We start from the raw sequence: 17839 nt of genomic DNA, 5'->3' as shown, positions 1-17839 counted from the left end.
ACATGGGGAAGTAGGTGGTTAACAGAAGACATGGGGAAGTAGGTGGTTAGCAGAAGACATGGAGAAGTAGGTGGTTAACAGAAGACATGGGGAAGTAGGTGGTTAGCAGAAGACATGGGGAAGTAGGTGGTTAGCAGAAGACATGGGGAAGTAGGTGGTTAACAGAAGACATGGAGAAGTAGGTGGTTAACAGAAGACATGGAGAAGTAGGTGGTTAACAGAAGACATGGAGAAGTAGGTGGTTAACAGAAGACATGAGGAAGTAGGTGGTTAGCAGAAGACATGAGGAAGTAGGTGGTTAACAGAAGACATGGGGAAGTAGGTGGTTAGCAGAAGACATGGAGAAGTAGGTGGTTAACAGAAGACATGGAGAAGTAGGTGGTTAACAGAAGACATGGAGAAGTATGTGGTTAGCAGAAGACATGGAGAAGTAGGTGGTTAGCAGAAGACATGGAGAAGTAGGTGGTTAGCAGAAGACATGGAGAAGTAGGTGTTTAACAGAAGACATGGAGAAGTAGGTGTTTAACAGAAGACATGGAGAAGTAGGTGGTTAGCAGAAGACATGGAGAAGTAGGTGGTTAGCAGAAGACATGGGGAAGTAGGTGGTTAGCAGAAGACATGGGGAAGTAGGTGGTTAACAGAAGACATGGGGAAGTATGTGGTTAGCAGAAGACATGGAGAAGTAGGTGGTTAGCAGAAGACATGGAGAAGTAGGTGGTTAACAGAAGACATGGGGAAGTAGGTGGTTAACAGAAGCTAGATGAATCTTCTCGACCTCAGCCCAAGTTTTTTCATCAGCTGTCCGGTGACGGTGTACTGCAAATCCTGTGGGCTAAATATCTAACCTGTTAGTTGAAGGGATGATCTGGGACCCTAGGGCCTTCCGGGAGACTGTGTGTGTGCGTGTGTGTGTGTTCACGCAAGACAGAGAGAGAGAGAGAGAGAGAGAGAGAGAGAGAGAGAGCGAGGAGAGCAAGAGTGAGAGAGGAGAGAGCATGTACCTGTATCAGTAACAAGAAATCAATCATTTCCCCAGTGAGACAAACCACAGATCTTGTTGTACAAAAGCCGACACGTTTTAATGAAATACTGCAAAATGTCTGAAAAATTAGGCAAACATCGTTTCTTTTTCATTATTATAGTCTGTATTGCGTCCGTCTTTTCACTTTTATTAGTTTGTCCATCATTCAGGCATGGCAAACAACAAAGTGCTTTTTCTCTTTTTTACCATTCCGCCCGCACGGACGCGCGCGCACACGCGCACACTTACGCACACACGCACACACACACACACACTCTGTGCTTTATACATACTGAGGCTGATTAAAATATTATATTCACTACATTGGTAGCATTGTTAGCTTGTTCACTTTTATTGGTCCTACTGTTTGCAGTCTAAGCACTCACGCGCACACAGAAACCCTCCTCCTCCTCGTCATCATCATCAGTCTGAATGCCATTCACCAATCAATGCACAGTGCCCTTTTCCGCTCAGCGGTCCAATCACTGATGTGGAACACTTCCTTGCAGCCGATCCAGAGTTGCGATACTGTGGATCCATAGAGGGGCGCTGTCGGCTGGGTTCACTCCGTCTCCCTTTAGAAAGAAAGGTTTTCCGACAGTAGCACAGGTAGGAACGTCCCTGGTCATGTTCACGGCACCCTCCAGCAGCTGGCCCACACTTAGGCCTTGTTTTGAGTGACAGGCACTTGAACACCTTTCTGTCCCGTTGCTATGAACACAAACAAAGAACAGGTGATCGTCTAACCCAGGTAAAAAGCTTTAGATGTGTTCTACTGTATGTAGTCAGTGAAATAACCACTCCCATATAACAATAACTAAACTAACTTATTAAACAAAATTAACGACTTTTTTTTTTAAATTAATGACTAACGAAATAACTCATTAAACTGTCGAACTAACCTAATCTGTACTTCTCCTTGGCCTCCGCCCGCTCCTTGGCATCGAAGTACCAGACAGTGATGGCATAGCTGTAAGAAAAGGGTCATTCAGACAGACTTGTTAAGACGTAGTACTTGCGCCAATCGTACGTTTTGCCGTTGGTCTAAATTGAACAGACACGGATTGGTGTAACAGATTCTCCCCCCTTTCGTTCCGTCTTTTGAGGTAGTGATATTCCCGCAACGTCAGTGTGTGTCAGCAGTGTGTACGGGACAGGAGGGAGTTAAGTGTGGTGTTTATTCCTGTCTCTCTATGACCCCCCCTCCTCCCCCTCCCCCACCCTCCTCCCCCGGCTCCCCCTCTCCCACCCTCCTCCCCCTCTCCCACCCACCTCCCCCGGCTCCCCCTCTCCCACCCTCCTCCCCCGGGTCCCCCTTTCCCACCCTCCTCCCCCTCTCCTCCTCCACCCCCACCCTCCTCCCCCGGCTCCCCCCGCTCAGGAAACACGTACTTCCTGCCCTGAGCCACACCTCTCCCCCCAGCAGCCACACAGAGAGGAGGGGAGAGAAGAGGACAGGAGAGGACAGGATAGGGGACGAGGAAAGGAGAGGGGAAGAGAAGAAAGAAGAAGAGAAGAGAGGAGAGGAGAGGAGAGGAGAGGAGAGGAGAGGAGAGGAGAGGAGAGGAGAGGAGAGGAGAGGAGAGGAGAGGAGAAGGAGAGGAGAGGGAGGGGAGGGGAGGAAAGAAGAGGGGAGGGGAGGGGAGGGGAGGGGAGGGGAGGGGAGGGGAGGGGAGGGGAGGGGAGGGGAGGGGAGGGGAGGGGAGGGGAGGAGAGGAGAGAGGAGGTAAGAAGAGGAGAGGAGGGGGAGGGGAGGAAAGAAGAGGAGAGGAGGGGGAGGGGAGGGGAGGAAAGAAGAGGAGAGGGGAGGGGAGGTGAGGAGTGTGAAACTAAGCTGTGTGTGAGTGAGGTGAAGTAGGTGAGAGGTTATTGAGGACCGAGGGAGGAAGTGTGGGAGCTGGTTTCTGGTTATGACTAATCTGTGTGCGCGTGCCTCACCGCGTGGCGTAGGCCGGTTTCACCTCGTGGGGGTTCCTGCGGTCGGACCAGAAGATGAGCAGGCGGTCAAACAGCGGCTCGATGTTGGCGACCACGCTCCTCCCCTCCGGGTAGATCTGCAGCAGACCTCCGTGAACCTGGGAACACGCACACAAAAAACACAATAGCTTCCTCACTTGCTGTAGCACGCATGCGCACAGCGTGCTGGAGCAACGATTGCGCGCTGTGCGCTTGCGTGCTGGAGCAAATGGGGAAGCTATTTCGTTTCGGAAAGACGTTTCTAAAGATCATATTGCAGAGGCATGTGAACAACCACAACAAGCCCTCGCTCTATGTAAGCACAACTAGCGATTCATCAAGACAGATTGATGAAAACAACCGTTTCGCGGCAGAAAATAGATTTTTAGAAACTGCATTCTCGTTGCCCCCACCACCGCCATTACATGGATATACTGGCTCGCGCTGGATTTTAAATTTCTTCTACATGCCTCCGAACTACACCAAAGTGATCTCAGTGAGTCAAACGTCTTATAATATGTCGTAAATAAGGTCCAGGTTGTCAAAAACGAGCATTGTCCTTTAAGTTGAGCATTTGTGAGCATAATAGTGGAGTGTGTGTGCGTGTGTGTATGTACGTGTGTGTGTGTGTGTACTGTACCTTGGCATCCCAGGACTTATTCAGGTAGTATATACAGGTGATGCAGCGTCCGTCTCTGTTGGGGTTGTCAACGTGTCGGACGTATCCTGTACCGTGACCCGGATAACATGCTACCATGGCCTGGGAGGGGAGGGGGGGAGAGAGGGAGAGAGAGAGAGGGAGAGAGAGAGAGAAAGGGAGAGAGAGAGGGAGAGAGAGGGAGAGAGATAAATAAATGATCTACATTAAAAATACTCCTAGGAGAAAGAGAATACGTATCAGCATGCCACAACCTGAGGGACAGTGAGTGAACTAGACACAACACACACACATATATTCTGTCACACAAACACACACACACCTGTTACTGGAGCATTTTGTAATTGTCAGCATGGTAACAACCCTAATAATTAGCAACAATTAACTTGTACCATACCGGAGAGGCGGAGTCAGCCCTGGCCTGCAGCATCAACACACGCACATACGCACATGCGCACGCGCGCACACACGCACACACACGCACACAGGCGCACACACGCACGCGCGCACGCACACGCACGCACACACGCACACACACACAGCCTGTCAAACAGCACAGCGCCAGCGTTCCCTGACAGCAGAAGTCTGCTCTAGTTGGGGGTAGTCGGAGTGGCAATTTGGCACTGTAGGTGTAAGTGTATGAGGGGTACAGATTTAAATCTGTAAGTGTATGAGGGGTACAGATTTAAATCTGTAAGTGTATGAGGGGTACAGATTTAAATCTGTAAGTGTATGAGGGGTACATTTAAATCTGTAAGTGTATGAGGGGTACAGATTTAAATCTGTAAGTGTATGAGGAGTACAGATTTAAATCTGTAAGTGTATGAGGGGTACAGATTTAAATCTGTAAGTGTATGAGGAGTACAGATTTAAATCTGTAAGTGTATGAGGGATACATTTAAATCTGTAAGTGTATGAGGGGTACAGATTTAAATCTGTAAGTGTATGAGGAGTACAGATTTAAATCTGTAAGTATATGAGGGGTACAGATTTAAATCTGTAAGTGTATGAGGGGTACAGATTTAAATCTGTAAGTGTATGAGGGGTACAGATTTAAATCTGTAAGTGTATGAGGGGTACAGATTTAAATCTGTAAGTGTATGAGGGGTACAGATTTAAATCTGTAAGTGTATGAGGGGTACAGATTTAAATCTGTAAGTGTATGAGGGGTACAGATTTAAATCTGTAAGTGTATGAGGGGTACAGATTTAAATCGGCAAGCGTATGATGAGAACAGATTTAAATCTGTAAGTGTATGAGGGGTACAGATTTAAATCTGTAAGTGTACGAGGGGTACAGATTTAAATCTGTAAGTGTATGAGGGGTACAGATTTAAATCTGCAAGCGTATGATGAGAACAGACTTCTCCCGATCCGAGTCGGAGCGAGTCGGAGCATATCAGACATGTTTCATATTTTTTATCATTTATCATTAAATGTGCGCTACCCAGTTTTTCAGTTGTCATACAAAAATCATCCGAAGCCAGTCGTCTAGTGTTGATACTCCCAGTCAGTTCATAATCTGTTACGATTGTGTCTTCTAATGTATCCGAGGCTGAATGGGCAGTACTGCCTGCCAGGCTGCCTGCGTGTCACCTGCATCCGTGTCCTGATAACACCCCAGGGGGGTTGACCTGAGGACAAGCTAATCTGGTACAGAAGATAAGAAATACCTCCTCCTCCCTTCCCCGTCCTCTTCCTCCTCTCCCCTCTTCATCCTCCTCCCTTCCCCCTCAATCTCCTCCTCCTCCTCCTCTACCCCGCATTCTCCTCCTCCTCCTCCTCCTCCTCCTACAGGCTGATCAGATACAAGATGGAGGACACCGGAGATAACGCTGAACTAATACAGGACCTGCTGATCCGCTGGGAGAGAGGGAAGGAGAAAGAGAGAGGGATGCAGAGGAAGAGAAAGAGAGAGGGAGGGAGAGAGAGAGGAAGGGAGGGAGCGAGAGATAGAGGGAGAGTGAGAGGGAGGGAGGGAGGGAGTGAGGAGAGAGAGAGGGAGGGAGAGTGAGGGAGAGAGAGAGGAAGGGAGGGAGCGAGAGATAGAGGGAGAGTGAGAGGGAGGGAGAGAGAGAGAGGAAGGGAGGGAGCGAGAGATGGAGGGAGAGTGAGAGGGAGGGAGGGAGTGAGAGAGAGAGAGAAAGGGAGAGAGTGAGGGAGAGAGAGTGAGGGAGGGAGAAAGAGGGAGGGAGAGAGACAGATGTACTGTGCTGAGTATTGTAGGCAGGACCAGGACGAGAGGGGCTGACTGGTGCTGTTCTGTTTCAAGCTGGACTGAGCTGAGCCGACACCAGCTGCACTGGTCTGTGTTCTGGTTCTGTCCCGTCCCATGTTCTTTCCTGTGTCCTGTTATGAGCTAGACTGGGATGAGATTTGCTGTTCCGTGTTTAGTTTTGTCCTGTGTTGAGCTGACCTATGGCACGCGCTGGGCTGTGTTTGCACAGCTGAGTCAGCAGACAGACAGACTTGGACAGCTCAGCGCTGGCTTTGGTCAGCCGGAGATCAATACTGGATCAAAGAGTCTGAGCCTCTACCGACGCACTCTGAGTCTATACACTACCTTTACCAGCGGACACCCTCTCTACCAAGGGGACAGAGAGTCTATACTGTCTCCACAACGGCACACACTGAGTCTCTACCATGGGACACACTGGGTCTCTACCATGGGACACACTGGGTCTCTACCAGGGGACAAACTGACTCTGTACACTGTCTCTACACGGGACACACTGAGTCTCTACCAGGGGACACACCGAGTCTCTACACGGGACACACTGAGTCTCTACCAGGGGACACACTGAGTCTCTACCAGGGGACACACTGGGTCTCTACCAGGGGACACACTGGGTCTCTACCAGGGGACAAACTGACTCTGTACACTGTCTCTACACGGGACACACTGAGTCTCTACCAGGGGACACACCGAGTCTCTACACGGGACACACTGAGTCTCTACCAGGGGACACACTGAGTCTCTACCAGGGGACACACTGAGTCTCTACCAGGGGACACACTGAGTCTCTACCAGGGGACACACTGAGTCTCTACCAGGGGACACACTGAGTCTCTACCAGGGGACACACTGAGTCTATACACAGTCTCTACCAGGGGACAGACTGAGTCTCTAACAGGACACACCGAGTGAGTGTGTGTGTGTGTGTGTGGGCACACAGTATGTTTCCAGTAAGCTGACTGCATTTAATGTCTCATTTTCAGAGTATGTGCTTAGTCAGCTGCTGATATTAACACTTTAATTGCTAACATAAGCCCTACAAATGTTAACAATAAACCTGAAACTTTTACCATTAACCCTAAAACTGCTGACATTCAACCTTTCACTGCAGACATTAGCCTAAAACATTAATCTCTGACATTAACTTACATTATATAAAGTAAAAAAAAGTGCAATACAATCTACAGAACTACATGAGACCACACACACACAACCACAAGACCGCCAGGCATTTACACACTCCTGCCCATGACTCAGTTTACTTGTGTGTGTTTAAGTACACACTGTAGGTCAGGTCACCAAACATCTGATCTCCTCAGAACCACAGTGACTCATCAGCCACCTGTGGCGCAACAATCTTCGGAACACAATGAGGTCATCCCCATAACCCCGCCCATCTGGCTTTATCTCCAAAACAAAGGAAATCAACATAACAATCAGGACGTTTCCCCTGGGTTTCTCTGTATAGACCTCTCTTCAGAACGCTCATTCTATGGCTACAATGCCTCTCTGTGTGTGTCTGTGTGCTAGCTAGCCGTAGCTGCCCGGATACTCATAGTGCTGTGTTGTTAGCTTCTAGCTAACTGCTCACACTCTGCTACTATGCTCTCATAGTGCTGAGCTGTTAGCTAGCTAGCTAAATATTCCATTGATTATAGCTCTGAGCTGCTTCCTGTGATAGCATGCGGTGGGGTTAGCTCTTTGGTGTTGCCAAGGTACCTGTATGCCATGGGTGCATGCTCATGCAAGAATGTGCCGCCTGTATGCTGTGTGAACTGTGTGTGTGTGTGTGTGTGTGTGTGTGTGTGTGTGTGTGTGTGTGTGTGTGTGTGTGAGGGAGGGGTATGTAAGAACCCACTGCTGCAGACTCATTAGGACACGCTGCTGCTGCGTCACTCCTGCTCTCGCCCGACCTCCTCTTTCACATCCTTTCTTCCTTCACACTCTCTCTCTCTCTCTCTCTCTCCATAAGTCTGTAACCCTTCTCTCTCCCTCTCACTCCATCTTCTCCCTCTTCTCTCTCTCCTCCTCTTAATCTCCCCCTCTCACCAAAACATGGATTTATCCCGACGTATATTTTTCTCTGTCTGTTTCTCCCTAACCTGACTACAGTCTCTTTCTCCTCTCACTCTCTCTCCCTTCCTCCATCCCTCCATCTCTCTCGTAAACCTTCATTTAAACGGCATACATCTCGCTTTTTTCTATTCCCGGGAGGTGAGACGAGGACATTCATCCATGTCCTCATCTCACCTCTCCTCTTTCATGCTGTCTCTCTCCGCCCCCTCTCTCTCCTCCTCCAACACTCCATCTCTTGCTCCCGTAACCCAGCTATATATCTCTCCGCCTGTGTCCTCATCTCACCTCTTCTCTCTCTCTCTCTCTCTCTCTCTCTCTCTCCTTGAGCACAATAGAGTGTGGGTTTGGGTTTTGCACGCTGAAGCCGTTTTGTGTCGATCCAGTTCACCCCGGTCTGAGACAGAGCCCGATGCTGGGGTGGCATTATTGTTGGAATGGACACGCAGACACCCACACACACACCCACAGACACACACCCACAGACCCTCACCCAGCCACCCACACACACACCCACAGACACACACCCACAGACACTCACCCAGCCACCCACACACACACACACACACACACAGACACTCACCCAGCCACCCACACACACACACACCCACAGACACTCACCCACCCAGCCACCCACACACACACCCACAGACACTCACCCAGCCACCCACACACACACACACACCCACAGACACTCACCCACCTAGCCACCCACACACACACCCACAGACACTCACCCAGCCACCCACACACACACACACCCACAGACACTCACCCAGCCACCCACACACACCCACAGACACTCACCCAGCCACCCACACACACACACACACACCCACAGACACTCACCCAGCCACCCACACACACACACACACCCACAGACACTCACCCAGCCACCCACACACACCCACAGACACTCACTCAGCCATCCACACACACACACACACACACACACCCACAGACACTCACCCAGCCACCCACACACACACACACACACACCCACAGACACTCACCCAGCCACCCACACACACCCACCCAGCCACCCACACACACTCACCCAGCCACCCACACACCCACAGACACTCACCCAGCCACCCACACACACACACAAACTGCAGAGCTTCTCTACATGGTCCTGTTACCAAGGAAACGGAGGGGAAATATTTTGGCAAGCTAGCTAGAGAGGGAAGACGAGAAGTAGAGTACAATGGTCTGGTAGCAGCAGCACTGGGAATTGAATTAGCCAGTCAGAAGGGTAGCTACAGTAGGAGTGTAGCCAATAAGGAGGGCAGATAGGAGAGCAACCAATCAGTAGGGCAGATAGGAGGGTAGCCAATACGGAGGGCAGAAAGGAGTGTAATCAATCAGAAGAGTAGATAGGAGGGTAGCCAATCAGAAGAGTAGATAGGAGGGTAGCCAATCAAAAGAGTAGATAAGAGGGTAGCCAATCAGAAGGGTAGATAGGAGGGTAGCCAATCAGAAGAGTAGATAAGAGGGTAGCCAATCAGAAGAGTAGATAGGAGGGTAGCCAATCAGAAGGGTAGATAGGAGGGTAGCCAATCAGAAGAGTAGATAGGAGGGTAGCCAATCAGAAGGGTAGATAGGAGGGTAGCCAATCAGAAGTGTAGATAGGAGGGTAGCCAATCAGAAGAGTAGATAGGAGGGTAGCCAATCAGAAGGGTAGATAGGAGGCTCAGAAAAAGCTCTGTGGAAAGGCTCTGGTCCAGAGTGATTTCTCGGTTGGCTCCAGAATCCGCACCCATCAAGAGTTGAAGACCTGTGGGGGGAACGTGCTGTATGTCCTATTTGCCATCGGTTGGAATTCCAAGCAGATAAGAGTAGCCAGTCAGAAGGGAAAAATCATAGATAGGAGGAGAGCCAGTTTTCCGTACTGATAAAGAAGTGAAGCAAGGAGGAAACGAGGACCTTGTGATTTAGCTGCACTCCACCTTACTGTACCTCCTCCTCTTCTCCTCTGCTTTCCTCTCCTACCCCTCCCCCTCTCTGCTCCTCCGCCCCTCACCACAAAGCCATGACTGCCGTCTGGTCAGAGGTACAAGGGACGGCCCAGCCTACACTCTTAGAAAAAAGGAGTGCCGTAAAAAAAAACATTTGTAATAAGAGAACCATTAAGGATTCCAAAGAGCACCTTACGGACATGAATAGGGTTCTTCCTGGAAACCTACAGACCCATGCATGACCCATTTTGTTCCTCTAAGTACCCTCACCAAGATGATGTCAAAGAGCCATGAACTGTGTTGAAATCATCCCAGACTGCTTCCAATCTCCAGGCTCCTCCCAACAAGGCTACGCTGAGGAAGAGAATGGAGGGAAGGAGAGGGGGATGGAGGGTGGTTCTCTGCACCCCAGGGGAGGAGGGTGGTGGGCTAACAGCTCTGACTCACTCAACACCATGCTTGCGCTAATGCTACGCTACGCTAAGCTAATGCTACGTTAGGGAGAATACATTAGAGTAGATAACCGTTTACTAAGCTAATGCTACATCAGGAAGAATACAGTTGGGTAGGCTAATTGCTAATGCTATCGTTCACATTTGGACTAGTCACAAGTGCTGGAACACCTAGACATAGTAGGTCTTCTGCTGCTATACCCTCTCACAAAAAAAAGACAGTACAGCGCTGACGTACTGCCGCTGAAGTACTAAGACTCACAGAAGAGCTGAGCGTTGAGCAGCAGAGAAAAAAGTGTGGTAACTGATCTGGACTGCTCTAGCAATGACCAGCTCTACTGATAAGACGTACCAGAATGTGATAGGGGGGAGAGAGAGTGGGAGACGGGGGGAGGGGTTGGGGTAAGATGAGTGACAGAGAGGCCGATGACATAACTCGTCTCAGATAACCAGGATCTGAGTCACCCGGCAGGCTCTGTTACCAGGCCAACGCTTTTACTGACGACACAGCACACGTTATACCTGTACGCACAATAATTCTCTCTCTCTCTTTCCCTCTCCCTCTCTCAGTATTGCTTCCACCCTCACTCGCCCTCATGCTGGGTTTCGTCTTGTCTGACTTGTCAATGTGTGACCATGAACGCCGCTTTAGTCAGCTACACCACTGAAAAGGTAGCGATTCCATGGCGCAGGTGGGCAACATTTATACTGAGAAGTGAGTTTAACCTATTCAACTGGGTTACACCAGCTTTGCTGTGAGTCAGTGGTACACGGCTAGGGGCATGTACAGACCAGGACCAGATCAGCACCAGACTAGGACCAGATCAGCACCAGACCAGGACCAGGACTAGATCAGCACCAGACCAGGACCAGGACTAGATCAGCACCAGACCAGGACCAGATCAGCACCAGACCAGGACTAGATCAGCACCAGACCAGACCAGGACTAGATCAGTACCAGACCAGGACTAGATCAGCACCAGACCAGGACCAGGACTAGATCAGCACCAGACCAGGACTAGATCAGGACCAGACCAGGACTAGATCAGCACCAGACCAGGACCAGGACTAGATCAGCACCAGACCAGGACCAGGACTAGATCAGCACCAGACCAGGACCAGGACTAGATCAGCACCAGACTAGGACCAGGACTAGATCAGCACCAGACTAGGACCAGGACTAGATCAGCACCAGACCAGGACCAGGACTAGATCAGCACCAGACTAGGACCAGGACTAGATCAGCACCAGACCAGAACCAGGACTAGATCAGCACCAGACCAGGACCAGGACTAGATCAGTACCAGGACTAGATCAGCACCAGACTAGGACCAGGACTAGATCAGTACCAGACCAGGACCAGATCAGCACCAGACCAGGACCAGGACTAGATCAGCACCAGACCAAGACCAGGACTAGATCAGCACCAGACTAGGACCAGGACTAGATCAGTACCAGACCAGGACCAGATCAGCACCAGACCAGGACCAGGACTAGATCAGTACCAGACTAGGACCAGGACTAGATCAGTACCAGACCAGGACTAGATCAGCACCAGATCAGGACCAGGACCAGATCAGGACTAGATCAGCACCAGACTAGGACCAGGACTAGATCAGCACCAGACCAAGACCAGGACTAGATCAGCACCAGACTAGGACCAGGACTAGATCAGTACCAGACCAGGACCAGGACTAGATCAGTACCAGACCAGGACTAGATCAGCACCAGACCAGGACCAGGACCAGATCAGCACCAGACTAGGACCAGGACTAGATCAGCACCAGACCAGGACCAGGACCAGATCAGCACCAGACCAGGACCAGATCAGCACCAGACCAGGACCAGATCAGCACCAGACCAGGACCAGGACTAGATCAGCACCAGACTAGGACCAGGACTAGATCAGCACCAGACCAGGACCAGGACTAGATCAGCACCAGACCAGGACTAGATCAGCACCAGATCAGGACCAGGACTAGATCAGTACCAGGCCAGGACCAGGACTAGGACCAGGACTAGATCAGCACCCGACCAGGACCAGGACTAGATCAGCACCAGACTAGGACCAGGACTAGATCAGCACCAGACCAGGACCAGATCAGCACCAGACCAGGAGTAGATCAGCACCAGACCAGGACCAGGACTAGATCAGCACCAGACTAGGACCAGGACTAGATCAGCACCAGACCAGGACCAGATCAGCACCAGACCAGGAGTAGATCAGCACCAGACTAGGACCAGGACTAGATCAGTACCAGACCAGGACCAGGACTAGATCAGTACCAGACCAGGACCAGGACTAGATCAGCACCAGACCAGGACTAGATCAGCACCCGACCAGGAGCCTCATTTAGAAAGCTTGTGTACGCACAAAACAATGCGTACGCCACTCCTGAGCAAACTTTGGGATTCATAAAAAACAAACTTGACGGAAGAATGGCAGAGAATGTGCTCACCTCCAAGCACACTGACCCATGCGTACGCACATTTCTGGCCAAATTAGAAACTGCGATCAATGGCGGCTTGGCCACCGGGACGTACCCCCCCCCCCCCCCCCGCTCAACAAAGCCTGCTCAGTGGGCCGACTGGGGCTACGTTGCCCGACCTGAATTATTTCCCCAGTCCGCCCCTGACTGCGATCTTCATGGCAGAAAGGTGAGAAACCCGAGAAACGCTTTGAAATTGACACCATTGTGAACAATACATATATCGGATATTGCAAATTAACACCTCATATATGTTGCACAGTCCAACCGAATCAGAATCAACTGGATCTGTCATCGCTAAACAATTATTCAATAATCATTTATTTATTCTCAGAAATGATTCCTTTATTTATTTATTCTCAAAAATCGGCCTAATAATGTGGACAGTGTAGGCTGTGCGCTCAAAGCAATTTACTATAATTCAAATACTGTTGTGAATGACTTGTGAACGCCTTCATATTTACACTGCTGTAAATCCCAATTTTGGTAGAAGAACAATCACTCTAGTCGTAGAGAAGGCCCTCTCACTGTGGGGTGAGTGACAGCGCCTAGACGCACACTAGCCTTCCAAAACAAGAAATAAGTGTGCACTGTTGTGCATTACATATTTACTCAGGTAATGTGTTGGCTAATATATTATAAGGATAATATGATTCACTATAAGCTGTATTACACTGAAATAGGCTGTCTGTTGATGGTGTTTCATTGCCTCATTGTTTGACTCGGGAATCCACATTCATAGGGCGCCCATTATTATAAGCTACTTAGGCTATTTAGAAATCGCCATGCATATTTGATGAATGAAATGGGCTAAACTGATCCCGTGTTTGATGCCTCAGTCGGGCAGATAAGAGTGCTGTTAATTGTCTTAGATGTTATGTGTCATCGGCTGTTCTGTCTTCATGACATCCAGCATTGTGGGAAATAAGAGCCCTCGCCCCTACATCATCCCTGTATCGTCTCCTATACCCAGAAATGAAATCAAACAATCACGTGCGTGGTTCATATACTGTCAATGACAATCACACCTGTTCCATATAATCATGTCCGTGGGTGGGTATAAAAAGGCATGCAATTCCGAAGCGTAATGATGCACAATGGCTGCTTTATATGTGCTGCTTTTGGATGATGTGGATGAAGGAATTCGGAGAGAGCGAGTCTTCAGGGACCAGCAAGACCTACTGGCCAATGACGACGAGTGGCTCATGGAATCCCTTACCAGCCGACCTCAAACTAGCCAGCTCAGTTAACACGTATATAATTCGTTTTTTTGTTTTAAATGGCTTTTTGCACTTTGTAATGACTGCCTGGTGCTTCTGCTTGTTCTCCTTTATCGATGTCTGTTGTTCTTTTTATTGTTTGATAATCTGTATGCTGTTTTTAGTTTGTTTACTGGATTTTATTCTGTAAAAGCACCTTGTAACTATGTTAAGAAAGGTGCTATACAAATAAAGTTATTATTATTATCCCCCATCTCTTTCCTCAAAACCTGTCTCCCCCAGCCTCCCTGCCCTCTCACCTTGGTGCGTCCGTTGATGACGCAGTCCCCCAGCTGCCCGTCGGCCGCGCTGTGCATGACGGCCTCGTCGATGTGCGCTATCAGCGCCCCGATGCTCTCGCACCCCGGCTCCCGGCCCTCCACCCAGGCGATCTGGTCCCCGCGGATGTTCCCAGAGGGGATGCTCTTCTGGTTGACCAGCTGGCCGCCCCGGAACTTCCCGCTGCGGTTCAGCGTCTCCACTTCCTCCAGGACGCGCCCGCCGAGCTCCGCCCCCAGGAAGTTGTCTTTGACGCAGATGCCGTAGCTCCTCATGCAGGGCACGATGTACTGCAGCGCGATGTGCTCCGCCATCAGGTCCGACCCGGAGGCGGGTAAATCGGCGGAGGGGCTCAACAGCGCCGCCTTGTGTCCGTTCGTGCGGTGGAGTTTGGCGGCGTGAGGGGAGGGTGAGGTGGATATGGTGGGGAGGAGGGGTTGCTGGGAGGAGGCGGCGGCAGGGTGGCTGCGGCTGCCCTTGTTAGCGTTGTTGCCGCTGACCGCGAGCGGCGCGGCGGCCCTGGCCGTTTTTGAGGGCTCCGCGGCGCACAGGTCACCTTCGTCCGCCACCCGTCTCCGCTTCAAGTCCGGTGACGCCAACTCCGTCGGGCCGGGAAGCGGGCAAAGAGGTCCCGACTCCAACCCCGCCCTGGCCGCCAGCGACCCCGAAGGCCCCGCAAATCCGTTGACGACCGTCCCCGAGCCCGAACCCGCGTCGCGGTTCTCCCCGGCCCTCCATATGCGGTGCTGCGGCTGCCTGACCCGGAGCAGGTCCTCCCTCGTCATCAGCAGGGCACACCTGTCAAGCTGCGCTGTCTCTCCGCTCTCCTCGGGCTGCGCTCTGCTGCCCAGCGGTTGGGTGAGGCCGCCGGGTACCTCGGCCACCCCTTGGGTCGTCAGCGGCGGGTAACCGTTGGGTGTTTGCGCCCAAACGCCGCTGCCCTCCGAGGGAGAGACGCTGTTATACAGCGGGAGCCCGGTTTTCGACTGCTTCTGCAGGACCGTGATTCCGGGCGTGACGGTTCGAGACGCCAGATCCACCAGTAGCTCCGCGGCCGTGGGGCTCCCCATCGGCGGCGTACAGTAGCCGTTAAGTCCCATACTGGGTTTGAAATGCGGAATAATATCAACCGCTCCGAGAGCAAGTTGCTGTCCGTGGGTTGCTCTCTCCTGCGCAGCGGTAATACTGACGGTTCCGTGAGAAGAGCTTGGATTTAAAGCTTGGATGGTCCGTGCGTTCCAAGCCCTCCATGTCATCTCGTCGGGGGCACGTAGCTCACGTCCTCGCTTCATTCTCTACCGGAGCCCCTGCGAGAGATCGGGTGTGCAGCACAAATGCCTCTTTCTCTGTGCGAGAGGCACAGAGACACATTGTCGCAAAGTTTCATAGAGCTGATAACAAGTCTTTTTCTGTTGTGATGCTTGGGACGTTTCTAAAGAAAACAGAGGAGCATATTGCATTATGTGTCTGTAATGAGAGTGAGTCAAAGCAGCTATATTTACATGTCGTATAAATAGATCATACCATGAGCACAGCAAGCACCGGGATAGGCAAACCGAGCGTTAGGTCTTTTTTAAACGCTTCATAGACCGTAAAATTACAATCTTTTCATATTTCATAGCCTATTCTAAATTAATAATGTGCACTGTTCGGTGCCGTTGAATTGGAAAGCATAAGAGAAACGTCGCTTAATTTGTAGACCAACTCATAATTTTGATGAAAAGTAATTTTTTAGATAATCTAGTGAGATAGATCATTTCGAAACGCAAACAACATATTTTCATTCAGGCATAAATTAGAGAACACAGCAAGATGTGAGCTCTGAAGCGACCAAATGTTACTATCGTTTAGCCGTCTACGCTGCCCACGTTATTATTGAACTAGGGAAATCCACGTGTAGCCTAGTCCTTCAATCAAAGTTCGATTCTCGTGTCTTAAAAAAGCAGCTTCGTGACTGAAATGGACTTTGAAAAGCGTCAGGGAAGTGATAGCAAATTAGAAATAGCATAATCGGTCTGTGGAATATGCTTACCAACAGTATCAGTAGGCTAACGTAAAGCTAGCGAAGCGTACGTGACCGTCTGAATGTAGCCTATACCTCTGTTATTTCCGGGATTCTCCAGCTGCCTGTTTTACCCGATCTTCTTTTCGGTTATAAATAACCATGTTTTTCGAACAGTGATTGAATTTTGGTCGGGATGCGTTTACCGAGGAGGAAGCAGTGGTTATCCGCTTAAGTCACGGAAGGTTCTAGGTTGCCAAAAGTAGGCTACTCTCTGTTTCTCTGCAGTTCTCTCCGCTGGCACCCCCCCTCCGCACACACACACACACACACACACACACACACACACCCGGTGACGTCTCTCCCCTTCCCCACGCCCTCTCCTGTCAGTTCCACGTGCACACAAACACGGGCCACTAGTCCACATAGCAAGCAGAACTAGGCCTAAATTACATAAACTAAAATATTATTAAACATTTGATGACAACATTGTAAAGCATTTGGGGTTTGATCAAGGTGGAAGTGCGGCCCGTGCGATACAAAGTAACCCCTTATGCACAAGTAAAATGTTTACTGTTTGGTTCTAATCCGAGAGAATTATATCGTTGGCAGCAAGTGCCACTGTAAACAAGTGAGAGACCTTTCCCAGCTGGCACACGACCGACCTTCAATTTTGAAATATAGTTGGATTAATGTCGGTCGTCGTTTCAACCTTGAAACAATATTGAATGCTCAATGGTTGAAAAAGGTTGATAAAATACTTATAAATCAACTTTGAAATTCTGTTTTAGATCTGTATGTTGATATACAACAACGTCAACATGATGTCTTCAACCGCCCTTTAATGCACAATATGGGTAAAAAGTGGCCCAACGAAGGTTTTACTTTACATATCTTTGCAATAAATTAATTGTATTGGTCACAAATCCTTATTTTGCGCTTGCACAAACAATGAGATTCGAATTTCCTTTCGTGGACATCCGAGGATGTCCTATTATGGACACCGTAGTTTCTTTGGAAATTTGATGCGGTGCATCGTGTGTAATGTTTGTCTCGCACTAGCTGGACGTAGCTAGTATCTACTTATATACTATACAAGCTGAGCAATGTGCCAGTCATTCCCTTGTTGTCCAACTTTTGCCGCTGCTTGTACATTGTAAGGTTACTTAAGCAATAAACCACGAGAGGCCGTGTGTTATAGTGATTTTATAACAGCTAGGGGGCGTTGTTAGGCGCGACGCGAAACGGAGTGCCTAAAACCCCCCTAGCTGTTATAAAATCACTATAACACACGGCCTCTCGTGGTTTATTGCTTTTTTACAACGGTTACTACAGCTATTAGTGTAAAATAAACACACAGCAATGTAAAATATTAACATTTATTCAAAACGAAGCATCATTCCCTCAATTCCGCCGCGCAAAATAGTTCCCCTAACAAAAGGGTTGCCAAGCAACAA

General features: G+C 49.8%; 1 protein-coding gene across 1 annotated transcript; it reads right to left on the bottom strand.

Moving 5' to 3' along the window:
- Positions 1 to 1567: 1567 nt before the first annotated feature.
- On the bottom strand, positions 1568 to 16678 carry egln2 (egl-9 family hypoxia-inducible factor 2). The gene is given in 7 exon segments (XM_084445508.1): positions 1568 to 1732; positions 1924 to 1991; positions 2960 to 3096; positions 3618 to 3737; positions 14362 to 15606; positions 15608 to 15812; positions 16413 to 16678. Coding segments are annotated over 6 exon segments (1644 nt in total). The 5' UTR covers positions 15632 to 15812; positions 16413 to 16678; the 3' UTR covers positions 1568 to 1682.
- Positions 16679 to 17839: the final 1161 nt, after the last annotated feature.

The sequence above is a fragment of the Borostomias antarcticus genome (genome assembly GCF_949987555.1).
Source record: "Borostomias antarcticus genome assembly, chromosome: 1".
NCBI classification, from domain to species: Eukaryota; Metazoa; Chordata; class Actinopteri; order Stomiiformes; family Stomiidae; genus Borostomias; species Borostomias antarcticus.
Note: the sequence above shows the minus strand (reverse complement) of the source record. Positions and strands in the feature narration are given on the sequence as shown.